Source organism: Pelodiscus sinensis, chromosome 3 (genome assembly GCF_052426305.1).
Source record: "Pelodiscus sinensis isolate ZL-2025 chromosome 3, ASM5242630v1, whole genome shotgun sequence".
NCBI lineage: Eukaryota > Metazoa > Chordata > Testudines > Trionychidae > Pelodiscus > Pelodiscus sinensis.
Window position 1 is genome coordinate 162,647,418 of NC_143054.1, and position 15,186 is coordinate 162,662,603.

General features: G+C 43.5%; 1 protein-coding gene across 2 annotated transcripts in view; it reads left to right on the forward strand.

The window, feature by feature from the left end:
* LOC102462403 (ALK receptor tyrosine kinase) overlaps positions 1-15,186 on the forward strand; it is a 122,142-nt gene that overhangs the window by 54,237 nt on the left and 52,719 nt on the right. For both annotated transcript variants that reach the window (XM_075925355.2, XM_089777488.1), the window contains one exon: positions 330-492. In XM_075925355.2, the coding sequence (XP_075781470.2) occupies positions 330-492 (163 nt within the window). The remainder of the gene's footprint in view (positions 1-329; positions 493-15,186) is intronic.

The window sequence follows — 15,186 nt, forward strand, 5'->3', positions numbered from 1 at the left end:
GCTTGGATTCTGTTCCTCGATCTGCTGTTGACCTGTGGTGTGATCTTGAGCAAGGCACTTTGCCTCCCTGTCCAAAGTGAAAAGTAAAGTAAGAGAGAGGTAATGTTCCTTATTGTAAAACTGCAGACTACAGAAAAAAATTGCTGTGTAAGTAGTGTTATGTTGTACTGGATTATGAGGAGCCTAATGAATCACTATTTATCCTTTCTCCCTGAAAAACAAATTCTGCAGATTCTCCTCTTGGTCCCAGTATAAGGAGGAGCAAATAAAGGCAAAAACAGTGAAATTGCCACACATTCAAAGTCTATTTTCATTTGTCCTTATTTTAGATCAGTGGCTGTTCACCACATGTGGTGCCAGTGGACCGCAAGGACCCACTCAGACCCAGTGCAATGATGCTTACAGGAATTCCAATCTCAGTGTTATAGTTGGGGCTGAAGGAATTCTCCAAGGTGTGCAGATCTGGAGAGTGCCAGCAACCAATACTTACAGGTGAGAGACTCTCTGTGATTTTCATGACATGTTATTGACAAGATTGAAATATTCCCTCATCTCCAAATATGTTCTTAGAACACCAAATGACTATTCTCAGAATAAGTCTCAGATGGGTAGCCGTGTTAGTCTGTAACTAAAACAAATTAAACAACACCCTATACTGCCCCTTTAAAGGACAATTGCAGTGCCAAACTCGATACACAGTTTGCCTGACATGTCTCGGACCTAGTCACAGGCCAAGCAACAGTTTATAATGGCCATGCCCTTGGTCAGGGCGGGCACCAAATAAGCAGTTTAAACAGTCGGGGACTCAAGCCTCTTAGTAGGTTGAGAGGCAGTTTATAAGGCCCAGCCTTCAGTTCAGGCAGAGTTGCAGATCAACAGTTAAGGACCCAGCCTGGGGTGCAGCTTGGGCAAGCAGTATATAAGGCCCAGCCCTGGGTCAGGGTGGGGCAGACAGGCAAATGTTTAACACGAGTGGTTCAATAACAGTTTAAAGCTCCAGCCAGGTGCCAGCTGGGCAGTGGTTGAGTGTCTTTGCTGCTGGAGAGCCAACAAGTGCAGAGGTTTTGCCCCCATAGGGGGAAGCCTGCCACCTAAGGGGAGGGGTAATAGGAGGGCACAGGCCCACACACTCCGCGGCATCCCAGCCCAGGGCACTGACAGTGGCAGTATGGTGGCCACTGGATTGGCGGGAATCTGGACTGCAACACGCCGACCAGATCTGTGGATCAGCAGGGATCCGAGCCGCAACACGCTGCCCACCAGACCTCCATCTTCTCAGTCACCCCAGGGTCGACTGTCCCTGGGCCAGTTCCTTCTGGGGGCCTACCTGGCTCAGGCACTGCTCCTCAGGGTCAGCTGGGAATGGAGGTGCTGGCAGTGTGTCCATAGATTCTGGCTCCAGCAGGGGTCCACATGGTCCGGTCCACTCGTTGGGTCCCAATGAGAGTCCCGGAGGTCTCGGCGAATCTTCGGGCCATGGCCGTGGTCTCAGCAGTCCGGACCAGTCATTGAGGGCCGGCAGGAGTCCTGCCGGCCCAACCTAGTCCTCCCATTGAGTGCAGTGTGGTTGGGCCTTTTGCCATGGGGGTTGGGCCAAGCATCTGGCATGTTCAGTAGTTGGGCTCCAACTGAGTGCTGAGCTCTTATATTCCTGGTCCCGCCTTCCTGCTTCCTGGGGGCGGGACTGGCTGAGCCTGAACCCATGGGCCCTTCCTCTTCCGGGTCAGAGGAAGGCCATGTTGCTTACCTAAACTCATTACAGTCCTGTAGCACCTTAGCGGCTAACCAAAAAATATAGCGTCATGAGATTTCATGAGCACAACCCACTTCTTCAGATGACAAATTCTCAGACTATTATAACTTGGCCAAATATGGATGGATTTTCATGGGGACCACAAAAGACACATCTCTGACCCTACGACGGCTTCCCTGCCAAATTCCAAGTTTATGATTTAAGGAATGGAGACATACAGTAGATCTTCAAATAAGTGGATGGAGAAAAAAATAATATTGGCAAAATTATCTGTTTCCCTATTTGGCTCTGAGAAATAGCTGATCAGTTCTGCTGAAACGTAAAAATCAAGCATGGGAAATTTCAATTCAAATTATTACAGTGTGGCAAAGTTATAAGCAACTCACAACAAGGGCTTTTATGGGAAGCAATGAACAATCTTAGCTATATGCATCATGATCAGTTCTACCTGTAATTTAATAGAATCATCAAGATGTGCACAAGCCAAAACTGAATACACTCAGCAGGAAACATGCATTTTTTTAAAAAACCTCTGAAGTGTTTATCTATCTCTGAGCCCTTTAAAAACAATAGAAAATGAGAAAGCAAGATTGACAGCGCAAACAGTTGCACCTACATGTCCTCTAATCACATATGCAAACTTCACCACTGCCAGCTAAAGACATTAATTTCACACTGATTTCTGCAGTGCTTGCTGAATTAATGGAACTGCTTCATTACTTGAGTGAGCAGAGCAAACATATAAGCCCTGAGTTAGGTTTGACATTTCATCCACTTGAGAGCAGTAATGTGTGTGAAGAGGTCAGCAGCCCATAACTAACCTCCACCAAACCCAAATTGCAGTGGTATAATTCAAGAACATATGCAGATGCCACTAATTTCAGAGGAATGATGGGCAGCACAAGAGATACAATGGGAACTACAAATGTGGAAATGGTTAGAGACACTAACTGGTGAAAATTGGGCTCTGAATTTTTTGGTTTTGTTAGACATAAGTTTTCATGAAAATTTAAGAAATGTTTCCATACTTTTTGAAGAAAAAATTCTATTGGAAACACTTTTTTATCAAATAATAATTCCTCTGCGGTGTATGCTATGACAAGTTTGTGCTAGTGCACGAGACCCCAGAAGTGGCACTGACAAGAAAAAAAAACTAAGTGTAGTTTCCTTCTTTAATTATGACTGAGAGAAAAGCAAACTGGTTAATAAACAATATATGGAGTAAAAAGTCAGATTTTTTTCATTGTTATACTCTATGATGTAGCTTATAACAAAGACAATTCTTAACAAAACCTAAATGGCTTACTATCAGGCACTAGCTTTTAATGACTGGGTACTCTTCTCTTTCTTTTGTGATTTTTTTTTTTAATTGATGTGGGTATTTCCTACTCTGGGCTAATTGTGCTGGTTAGCATGACCTTTTTAGGCTTATGCAACAGGCATTTCTGAGAAGTGGTAGAATTAGCAGTTTAAATTTAACAGAGGCCTGTTTAATTGGCTGCACTCTAGTCAACACAGAGATAGCCAGACATAGTTCAAGATAATTTAATCGGGCTGCTACTTGGGTAAAATGTTGCTTCTGGATAAAAGAGCACAGTCAAATTTGAACCCACTGTAACAAATAATCACATGGGCCATATCATGCTATCAATTTTTAAAAGACTCTCCATTTAAATGAATGATTCTGCTGTGGATTTTTAAGCAGAACTCCCCTATGAAGACAAGAGTAGGATTCTTCTTAACACTCATTAGCACAGGCAGGCCCTTTATTATTTTTATACCTTTTTGTTTTTATTGAAAAGGAATTACAGTGCTGGGGATACATATCAATCCTCAACATCAGGACACCAACAAAATAACAGAAAGCAGCCTTGTGAAATTGACTAGGCCAAGCACAAAATCTGCTTGCACACCTATTACCATGAGGATTGATGATAATGGGAAAAAATCCTAATGGTGTTTTACTCACCCATCAAAAAAAAATGACTTGCCTGGGGTGCATGGGTGAGTAGAATTTTTCAAGGCTGGCATACAGTGAATATGCATATAAAATATCACCCCAAAGAGGTGAGGCAATAAATTAAGCACACAAAACTGACATTTCTTTAATGCCACAGCTCAAGGAAGATCCAAAATTCTGCAGCAAATTATAGGCTGATTTTGACGCATAGTACAGATTGTGAGTAGAGCTAAAATTACAACTCTTTATTGTAGGTACCTGTCTTCTTCCATGTCTGTAAAATACCTGGCACACTTAGGTTCTATGTAAATAATTAATTGCTAACAGACTTATTAGTTCCTGACATACAACTGTAGTGAGATGCAGCACAGAAATCACAGCCAGCTGAAACTGTGTGGCGGGGGGAAGCTATAGTGGGTTCAAACCTTCTTTATGCCTTCCTCATTCCAGACTGCTGCAGGCCCTCAACATAACAGAAACAGTCCTAGGGACATGTCAAGTTACAGCAGCTTCCCAAGTCTGGCCAGAATTTGCTTGGCACGGCATGCTGCATCCCTGCCCCTGATCTATCCCTCCCATTCCTAGCCCCAGCATGCCCCCTGTGCATGGAGGATCTTCATATGATAGACTTAGAGCTATCTGCACAGGGCTTGCACCATGAGAGAAAAGACCTGCTTCTGGATATAGGGCTTTTACAGCCATTTTCTATCACTTCACCTTTTCATTCAATGTGACGAAGGGATGAGGCCTCATTCCAGATATAGATATAGATATATAAAAGTTTTTCCTGTGGGATGACATCATCACGTCACTCTGACGTCCCACAGACTCTGCCCTCACACAGCCTCCCTGCCCCAGAAACTGTTTGGGGACAGCAAAGCTGCCTGGCATCCCGGTCTGGGCAGTTTCCGCCTTCCTGCAGCAGGACCAGCGGGCAGCCCTGACATTCCAGGACTCATTGGGGAACTACCATCTCTGGCAAGTCTGGGGCTTTCACCTCTCCTCTGCAGGAAGCCGTCACTTGCACGCTAATCTGTGCGGTTGGTAAGCAGTTGAAGCTGGAGCACAGGGCAGGGAGTGATTCCCCGCTGGGTCCCAGAGCATTGAGGCCCCAAGCACAGTGAGGAACTGCTGCCCTTGCCCCCACTGCTCTCTATTCTCTGTTTGTTTTTCTATAAATTAAGTTTACTGTCTCCAGAGAAACAATCTATACACCAGTCTGTTAGGTTAGCAGCTGAAAAAGTCCTGCTCACTTCAATAAAGCAGCACTGAGATGATTTAATAATAAAACAAGAATAGGTGTATTAACAAAGAACTGAGAGGTAAGTGATATTAAGCAAGAGAGAGAGGCAGGCACGTTTACAAACATAACGTGCTTTCTAGTGACTAAAACTTAATTTTATCAGGTTATAATCTTTTCCTAATCACAAGTTCCTAGCATCTCTAGCCCTCAGGCTAGAGGATCCAACTTTCAGAGGCTCAGAGAGTGCTGCTGGCTAAGTCCCCTCAAGGACAGATAACTAGAATATCTTTCTGCACTCCTTATATTACCCAAAGTCCATTGTCTCTACTTCAAAAGCCAGGAATACGTCCTGGGGAACAGACTCTATTCCCTGGTGTGTTAGAACATAAGAACGGCCGTACTGGGTCAGACCAAAGGTCCATCTAGCCCAGTATCCTGTCTACCGACAGTGGCCAACACCAGGTGCCCCAGAGAGGGTGGACAGAAGACAACAATCAAGCGATTTGTCTCCTGCCATCCCTCTCCAGCCTCTGACAGACAGAGGCCAAGGACACCATTTTATCCCCTGGCTAATAGCCTTTTATGGACCTAACCTCCATGAAATTATCTAGCTTCTCTTTAAACTCTATTATAGTCCTAGCCTTCACAGCCTCCTCTGGCAAGGAGTTCCACAGGTTGACTACACGCTGTGTGAAGAAGAACTTTCGCTTATTAGTTTTAAACCTGCTACCCATTAATTTCATTTGGTGTCCTCTAGTTCTTCTATTATGGGAACTAATAAATAACTTTTCTTTATCGGCCCTCTCCACACCACTCATGATTTCATATCCCCCCTCAGTCTCCTCTTTTCTAAACTGAAAAGTCCCAGTCGCTTTAACCTCTCCTCATATGGGACCCGTTCCAAACCCCTAATCATTTTAGTTGCCCTTTTCTGAACCCTTTCCAAGGCCAAAATATCTTTTTTGAGGTGAGGAGACCACATCTGTACACAGTATTCAAGATGTGGGCATACCATAGTTTTATACAGGGGCAGTAAGATATTCTGTGTCTTATTTTCTATCCCTTTCTTAATAATTCCTAGCATCCTATTTTCCTTTTTGACCGCCGCTGCACTCTGCGTGGAAGTTTTCAGAGAACTGTCCGCGATAACTCCAAGATCTCTTTCCTGATTTGTCATAGCCAAATTAGCCCCCATCATACTGTACGTATAGTTGGGGTTATTTTTCCCGATGTGCATTACTTTACACTTATCCACATTAAATTTCATTTGCCATTTTGTTGCCCAATCACTCAGTTTGGCGAGATCTTTTTGGAGTCCCTCACAGTCTGCTTTTGTCTTGACTATCCTAAACAGTTTGGTTTCATCCGCAAACTTTACTACCTCACTGCTTACCCCTTTCTCCAGATCATTTATGAATAAGTTGAAAAGGATCGGTCCCAGGACTTACCCTTGGGGTACACCACTAGTTACCCCTCTCCAATCTGAAAATTTACCATTTATTCCTACCCTTTGTTTCCTGTCTTTTAACCAGTTCTCAATCCAAGAAAGGACCTTCCCTCTTATCCCATGGCCATGTAATTTACACAAGAGCCTTTGGTGAGGGACCTTGTCAAAGGCTTTCTGAAAATCTAAGTATACTATATCTACTGGATCCCCCTTGTCTGCATGTTTGTTAACCCCTTCAAAGAACTCTAACAGATTAGTAAAACAGGATTTCCCTTTACAGAAACCATGTTGACTTTTGTCCAACAAATTATGTTCTTCTACATGCTTCACAATATTATTCTTTACTGTTGTTTCGACTAATTTGCCCGGTACTGAAGTTAGACTTACCGGTCTGTAATTGCCAGGATCGCCTCTACAGCCCTTTTTAAATATTGGTGTCACGTTGGCTACCTTCCAGTCATTAGGTAAGGAAGCCGATTTAAAGGATAGGTTACAAACCACAGATAATAGCTCAGCAATTTCCCATTTGAGTTCTTTTAGAACCCTTGGATGAATGCCATCCGGTCCCAGAGATTTGTTAATATTAAGTTTTTCTATTTGTTCCAAAACCTCCTCTAATGACACTTCAATCCGGGACAGTTCCTCAGATTCATCACCCACAAAGGACCGTGCAGATTCAGGAATCTCCCCAACGTCCTCAGCTGTGAAGACTGAAGCACAGAAATCATTTAGTTTCTCTGCAATGGCTTTATCGTCCTTGATTGCTCCTTTTATAGCTCGATCATCTAGGGGACCCACAGGGTTTTTAGCAGGCTTCCTGCTTCTAATGTACTTTAAAAACATTTTGTTATTTCTTTTTGAGTTTTTGGCTAGCTGTTCCTCAAAATCTTTTTTTGCTTTTCTTATTACATGTTTACACTTGATTTGACAGTGTTTATGTTCCTTTCTATTTATCTCACTAGGATTGGACTTCCACTTCTTAAAAGATACCTTTTTGTCCCTCACTGCTTCTTTTACATGGTGGTTAAGCCACAGTGACTCTTTTTTAGGTCTCTTGCTATGTTTTTTAATTTGGGGTATACATTTAAGTTGGGCCTTTATTATGGTGTCTTTAAAAAGTTTCCATGCAGCTTTCAGGGATTTGGCTCTAGTCACTGTGCCTTTTAATTTCTGTTTAACAAACCTCCTCATTTTTGTGTAATTCCCCTTTTTGAATTTAAATGCCAGAATGCTGGACTGCTGAGGTGTTCTTCCCACCACAGGAATGTTGAATGTTATTATATTATGGTCACTATTCCCAAGCGGTCCTGTAACGGTAATATCCTGGACCTGATCCTGCACTCCACTCAGGACTAAATCGAGAATTGCCTCTCCCCTTGTGGGTTCTTGCACCAGCTGCTCCAAGAAGCAGTCATTTTAGCCATTGAGAAATTTTATTTCTGCTTCTCTTCCTGAGGTGACATGTATCCAGTCAGTATGGGGGTAATTAAAATCCCCCATTATTACAGAGTTCTTTATTTTGGTAGCCTCTCTAATCTCCCTTAGCATTTCAATGTCAGTATCGCTGTCCTGGTCAAGTGGTCGGTAATATATCCCTACTGCTAATTTCTTATTATTGGAGCATGGAATTACTATCCATAGCGATTCTATTGAACATGTTGATTCACTTAACATTTTTATTTCATTTGATTCTACATTATCTTTCACATACAGTGCCACTCCGCCACCCAGCCGGCCTGCTCTATCCTTTCTATATATTTTATATCCCGGTATGATTGTGTCCCACAGATTTTCCTCATTCCACCAGGTTTCAGTGATGCCTATTATGTCAATCTCCTCATTTAATACGAGGTACTCTAGTTCACCCATCTTATTAGTCAGACTCCTAGCATTTGCGTACAAGCACTTTAAAAATTTGCCACTGCTTATTTGTCTGCCATTCCCTGATGCATTGGATTCCTTTGTATGCGGTTGTTTGTCTGCTCTGGCCCATGGTTTGCCTTCTCCCCTCCTCTCTTTCTGACTACAGCTTAGAGAATCCCTATCAATGGATTCTCCTCTAATCAATCCCTATCAATGGATTCTCCTCTTAGTGTTTACTAAGTTGTCTCCTTCACCGCTCATTGGCTTGATGGTTTTGCTTACCTTATAGGTAAATAAACTTTTGAGTCCTCTGCCTGTAATAAAGCCAGCCAGATAATTAAATCCACATCTTTATCTAGGACAGGCTGTGTGCACTGAGTCCCAAGCGTATTTTAAGACCCTGCTTCCAGCACGGATATAACTCTTCATACACCGTCTGTCCATACATCACAAAATGATTTTCAGGATTGACATGTCACTAGTTGACATATGATAGTTTCCATACTACCTTTGGTATACGAATTATAATAACCATGTGTTCGGTGTAGTAAGTCTGACAGGCTTGATGTGAGTTATGGTATAGTGGGCCCTCTATCCTTTAGCACTGAGGATAGTTCAGCCCCCAGCAAAACTCCCCTCCAGCATGAACTGCAGCTCCAGCAAAACCCAACCTCCCCATAGGTCTGACTAAATAGCTAAGCCTTGCTGCCTGCCCTGAAGGTCAACAGACCTGGGCTATTTTAGTTCAAGCTCTACTGGGCTGCCCATGGGCGGAAGGAGAACTGGATTTGGCCTCAGTTGGATTTTGCATTGCAAAAACCAGTGGCATCAGGCAAAACAAGCCAATATTGTTGTGGGGGGTATCATCAGCTTTCCCTCTGGAAAATGAAATGAAATCTTCCATCCTTCTCACTCAGGGCTATGATCAAAGATTGGGAAAATGAACAAAGAAAAAGTAAGACCTGCTCCTGTCCACCATGCCTGTCCTCCATTTTTGAAACCACATCCTAAAAGTTCCTTTAAGTCCCTTTCGCTATATTCCCCACTCTGTCATTTTCATTGGCACTGCCAAGTCCCACGTGAGACTGGAATTCTAGGGAAGAGGCTATTCTTGATCAAGCAGGAGTGTCAACCTTGAAATCCTGATCATTTTCCCTCTCCCTGAATCATCTCCATTACTTTCTCCACGCTGCTGCTTAAGTGTGGAATGGTCTCTCCACCCTGTTTGCTGACCCACTGTCCTCTCACACAAATACCCCTAAAGACTCACATCTCCATCCATGTTCATAAGTCTTGATGTAATAAAAGCCAAAATGAAATATAAATGATTCTCTCCTCTAGTCTGCCTGCGCTACTCTTTTTAGGCCTTAATCCTGCAAGCCAGTATGCTAACATGCCCCCTTCCTTCATGCACCAATGGTCTCTGTATTGGTGCAGGGATTCACACAATAAAGACAAAACATTCTGTTTATTTCAATAACAATTGGCTCCTTTTGAGAAATGGGGAGCAGTCATGGTCATGTGTCTGCTGCTCACATTCGCCTGCAGCCTGTGAATGAGCCACTAATGGGGTCTCTTGCACTTCCTGATTTTATTGTTTGTACGCAAACTCTATTTAGATGTAGAAAAATATGGCTCCTAATTGCAGGTGATTAGCCCTGCCAGTATGCCTTGCTTGATGGTGCACCTCATTAGCCATTGCAATGTCCTGTTGCAAATCAGCTCAGTAATCTCTTGGTCTGTGCAGCATCTGTTCAGGGGACCTTAGGCAGTGTCCCTCACTCTCTCTCCTGGCTTGGGTACAGCCTTATTGAGGAATGATTGGTTTGGTTGCAAAACGTGGCACTAACATAATTATGTCACATTCCAAGGATCTCATCTGCCCTCTGAGATGGTTGGTATGCCACAGTTGCTTCAGCATCATGCTCACTCTGTGCTGACAGCCTCGGAGCAGAATCTCAAAGCCTTCGTCTTTTCATGCTAGTCATTGGCATGTGAAGCTCAGCCAAACAAGCTGATTTTGCATCCCTTTGGGGAACAGTCCTAGTACAGAACAGGCCTGTGCCATTTGTACTCATTTTACATGGTGCCATATCTGGCAAAGTTCAGAGCCCGCATTGAAGGAATGAATAAAGTAATTAAATTAGTTTTAGAAGAAGATGCATCTAGTAGTTAGAGCAGGGAATGAGCTCCCCTGTGTTGCATTTCTGACTTTGCTAGAAGATCATTTTCACTGTGGGCAAGTGATTTACCCTCCCTGACCAAATTCCACCCTGATGTAAGTGGTCGTAATGCCACTGAAATCAGTGGAGACTCATCTGAGTTGAAATTCGGCTCTCTGTGGCTCAATCTCCCCACCAGTTTAGTGAGTGTTATAAATTAATTCATACCTGTTTCACAGTGGGGTTGCCTGGTTAGTTCAATGTTTCTGAAGTACCTTGAGTGTCTTGAATGAAAGCTGCTATATAGGGCACCTATGGGGCACCATTTGGGGGGTCTGTGGTCCCCCCTGAAGCTTTGACCCCCTAAATTTAATACTTGAGGTCTACTTAAAGTGCATACCCTCACCCCAGAGGTGCACTATTTCTGCTACAACAGAGCCTGCACTATTTCCAGCTTTGCCTTTGGGGCAAGACTTTTGTTTATACACAGAGGGAGGCAGAGTGATTAATATAATAAAAGGCTTGTCATTCAAGTAATTGAAAGACCATTAAATGATCATGAAAATATTGCCAGGTACTCCACTTAAAAGATAGAGAAAAAGGAAAGGAATAATATTGGTGTTCTCCAAGGATCTATACGTAAGGGGACTGTTAGCCCCTTACTAAAACTCAGTGGGAGTTTTTGTTTGGCCAGCTCCCAGTACCAAAAGGAGAAGGGTCCATGAGAAATCAGGGCCTTGAGACGGAAAGACCTCAGAGACAATGGAAAGCAGCCAACACTCCAGCTCATCTTGAATGTCAGGTTGGACAGGCCAGTGAGGAAATTAAGAGGCCAGCTCCCATCCTCTGTGTGAGCTGGGATTTTCTAGGTGTCTCTGAGAGAAAGCAGAGAGAGCTAAGAAGAGCAAGCGGTGTGGAGAGACAAACCTGCAGTGCCAGAGCCCAAGAAGCCCAAATCCTGTGCTAAGGGGCAGTTCTGCAGCAACAGAGCCAGGCACACACAGCCCAAGGAACGCAGACCCTGTGTTGAACAGCAGACTTCCAGTGGCCAGGGCCAACACAAGGAGCTGGAGACTGGCAAAGCAGCACAGTCTGCAACTGGGTGTGGTGAGCAGCTGGGACCAGCAAAAGGGGGAGAGGCTCTGGGCAGGAAGACACCACCAGCCAAGAGGCCCTGCAGGCCAGACTGGGAGAGGGGTCCTGCCACCTAGAGCCTGAAGTCATGTGGTCACAGTCAGAACAAGCGTGTCCAGCCTGCAGCCCCTGTTGCAGCACAGCCAGGGCTTGAGAGAGAGCCCTGAGACCTATAAGGAACAGACTGTGAACTATCCTTACACTCTGCAGACTGCTGTTGTGATGTCCCCGTGCTACAGAGTGGGACTATGTGTTCTCATTTAACTTTTCTCTTTAATCAGTTGGGCTATGTCTACACTGGCATGATTTTCCGAAAATGCTTTTAATGGAAAACTTTTCCGTTAAAAGCATTTTCGGAAAAGCGCGTCTAGATTGGCAGGATGCTTTTCCGCAAAAGCATTTTTTGCGGAAAAGCGTCCGTGGCCAGTCTAGACGCGCTTTTCCGCAAAAAAGCCCCGATCGCCATTTTTGTGATCGGGGCTTTTTTGCGGAAAACAGTACTGTGCTGTCTACACTGGCCCTTTTGCACAAAAGTCTTTCAGAAAAAGACTTTTGCCCGAACGGGAGCAGCATAGTATTTCCGGAAAAGCACTGATGATCTTACATGAGATTGTCAGTGCTTTTCCGGAAATTCAAGCGGCCAGTGTAGACAGCTGGCAAGTTTTTCCGCAAAAGCAGATGATTTTGCGGAAAAACTTGCCAGTCTAGACACAGCCTTGATGTTTAATAAATTGTATTTGCTTTGAACTTTATGGAATGATCACTGGGCCAAGAAAGCATGCAGTGTGAAGAGACCACCCCGCAGTGGGGACACCCTAGCCTCTGCCCCAAGTGATGACAAGGTCAGGGATTAAGCCCCAGGAAACCTGGGCCCAGCCTTGTTGAGATTTTGAGGACTCTGCTACTCAAGAGAGTGGAAGGGGAGCCCTCAGGGTCAGGAAGGCCGTCGGGTAAAGGAAGTGGGAGTGGGGACTCAGATCCTTTCATTGGTCCATTTCACCGGGGTAGTATAGAAATCAGGAAAGTTCCCCACAATAGCGGGACCATTCCCCTGCTTACATATATAATAGGTCCAGCGCTGTTCAACTTATTCATGAACAATCTTGAAAAAGGGGTAAACAATGAAATGGCAAAATTTGCAGATGTAAAATTACTCAAAATAGTTAAGTCCAAAGCTGATTTCAAAGTGTTTAAAAGGGATCTCACAAAATTGGTTACTGGGAACAAAATGGCAGATGGAATTCAATGTTGATAAATGCAAAGTAATGCACATAGAAAAATATAATCCCAACTATACATATAAAATGATGGGGTCTAAAGTAGCTGCTACTACTCAAGAAAGAGATCTTGGAATCATTGTGGCTAGTTCCCTAAAAACATCTACTCAATGTGCAGTGACAAGCTAAAAAGCCAACGTAATGTTTGGGAGTCATGAGGAAAAGAATAGATAATAAGATCTAGAATATCATATTGCCTCTACGGTATGCCCACATCTTGAATATTGCATGTAGATCTGGTTGCCCCATCTAAAAAAAAATATACTGGTTGAACCTCTCTAATCTGGCATCCTTGGGACCTGACCAGTTCCGAATAAGAAAATTTTCTGGACCACGGGAGGTCAGTTTTGTCTAGCAGCATTACCAACACTTTCACTGCTTACTGGGCTCTTAGAAAACATTTAGAAGGAAATTAGAGCTCTTTACTACAACAGAGCCTAACAGAACACTGAGCTAGGACTGGTGGCTGTAAAAAAATCTTGGCCACACCCATAAAAATGGACATCTGGCTAACTCAAATCATTCTAGACGACGGATGTTTCCAGGCCAGAGAATTCTGGACTGGAGAGGTTCAACCAGTGTTGGATTTGTAAAAAAGAAGGGCAACAGAAATGATTGGGGATAAGGACAAATTACATATTAGGAGAAATTTGAAAGACTGGGACTTTTCATCTTGGAAAATAAATGACTAAAGTGTGGGTGGCAGGGTTCCCTTTAATGTTTTCCATCTCTGTGCAGAATAAATTTTATTATGTGCATCTATGTGCTCCAGTAATACAAGTAAATCATATAATTGGCTAATGTTCTTTGCATGTATGATCCCAGAGTCTGCTATTGACAGAGGAATGGATCAAATGTGTTTCATCTGTAGATCCTGTGATTCTTCATAGGAGCTGCTTGTCATGTATTTCTCATACATGGTGAAGCTTCTGCTGGGAGGTCAAGCTTCTGTATGCCAGATGGGTTCACTATAAGTTACTTTAACGTTCTGCCACATAAGTCTAAGGTTAGCTTAAATAAGATATAAAATCTCAGAGGGGTAGTTGGGTTAGTCTGTAACTTTAAAAACAACGAGCAGTCCTGTGACACCTTCGAGACTAACAAACATATTATATCATCGGCTTCTGTGGGCTGATGAAGTCGGTTTTACCCAAGAAAGCTCATGATAGAATATACTCGTCAGTCTCAGTGGGTGTGTCTAGACTACCTAGTTTTGTCGACAAAAGTGGACTTTTGTTGACAAAACTATACCAGCGTCTACACTACCGCTGAGTTCTGTCGACATAACGTCGACAGAACTCAGCAGTTTTGTCGACGCTGGTATACCTCATTTTACGAGGCATAACACCTTCTGTCGACAGAACTCTGTCGACAGAAGGTGTTATTGCCTGTAACGTTGCGTCCAGACTACGGAGTTCTGTCGACAAAGCAACTTGCTTTGTCGACAGAACTCAATGTGTCTGGACGCTCTTTGTCGACGGAAGTTTTGTCGACAGTATCTGTCGACAAAACTTCTGTCGACAAAACGCGGTAGTCTAGACGTACCCTTAAAGTGCCACAGGACTGCTCATTGTTTTAAAATAAAGTCTGTTACACACGCCACCACCTAGTGGCTTAACAGTATAATACAGTGTTACATTCCATTATATCTCCTCCTTTAAATTCTGCATTCCTACCATTTACCAAATTTACACTGTTTTTGAAGTTCAGAACAGATCAGTCTGTTAAATGTCTCTAAATCGGACTGGTTTTCTAATTACTGTACTTGACTGACACACATAACTTGATCTGGCTGTCCATTAGTTACAATGACTGACTATGCCTGGTTTGGAATGCTTGAGTCAGGCCATCCATAGTCTGCTCTGTTGATTCTTCTGTCTGAGGAACAAACTGTAGATAACAGTGGTTCCCGTTGAGCTATCCACTGTTAGTCTTAATCAGCTATGATCTGGTCACTGAATTCTTTTCTTTATGATTGCTGGAGTCAGGAGCAATGTTGGGGGGAGGGGCACAAGAGGCACATGCCCCCTGAAATGTTATGGGCAGGATGGACAATGTTATGGGCAGGACTCAGGTGACGTTATTTTGAAAAAAGGCCACTTTTTTTGAAAAAACCCTGTAGTCTAGACACACCCTTTGCAAGAGGGGCCTTATGGTAAAGACTTGTAGCACTCAGGATGCATCTATTAACTGCTTATAAGCTAGTCTCTTGGTTTTTCAAGTTTGACCATTTGCTCTTGGTTTTGCTGTCTCACCAGCTCAGACTACTTTGCTCTCTCTCTAGCTTAAGGTTTCCCAGTCTCTCTCCAGTTGTTACTGCTGTGAAAGGTTTTATCTGTTAACCCAA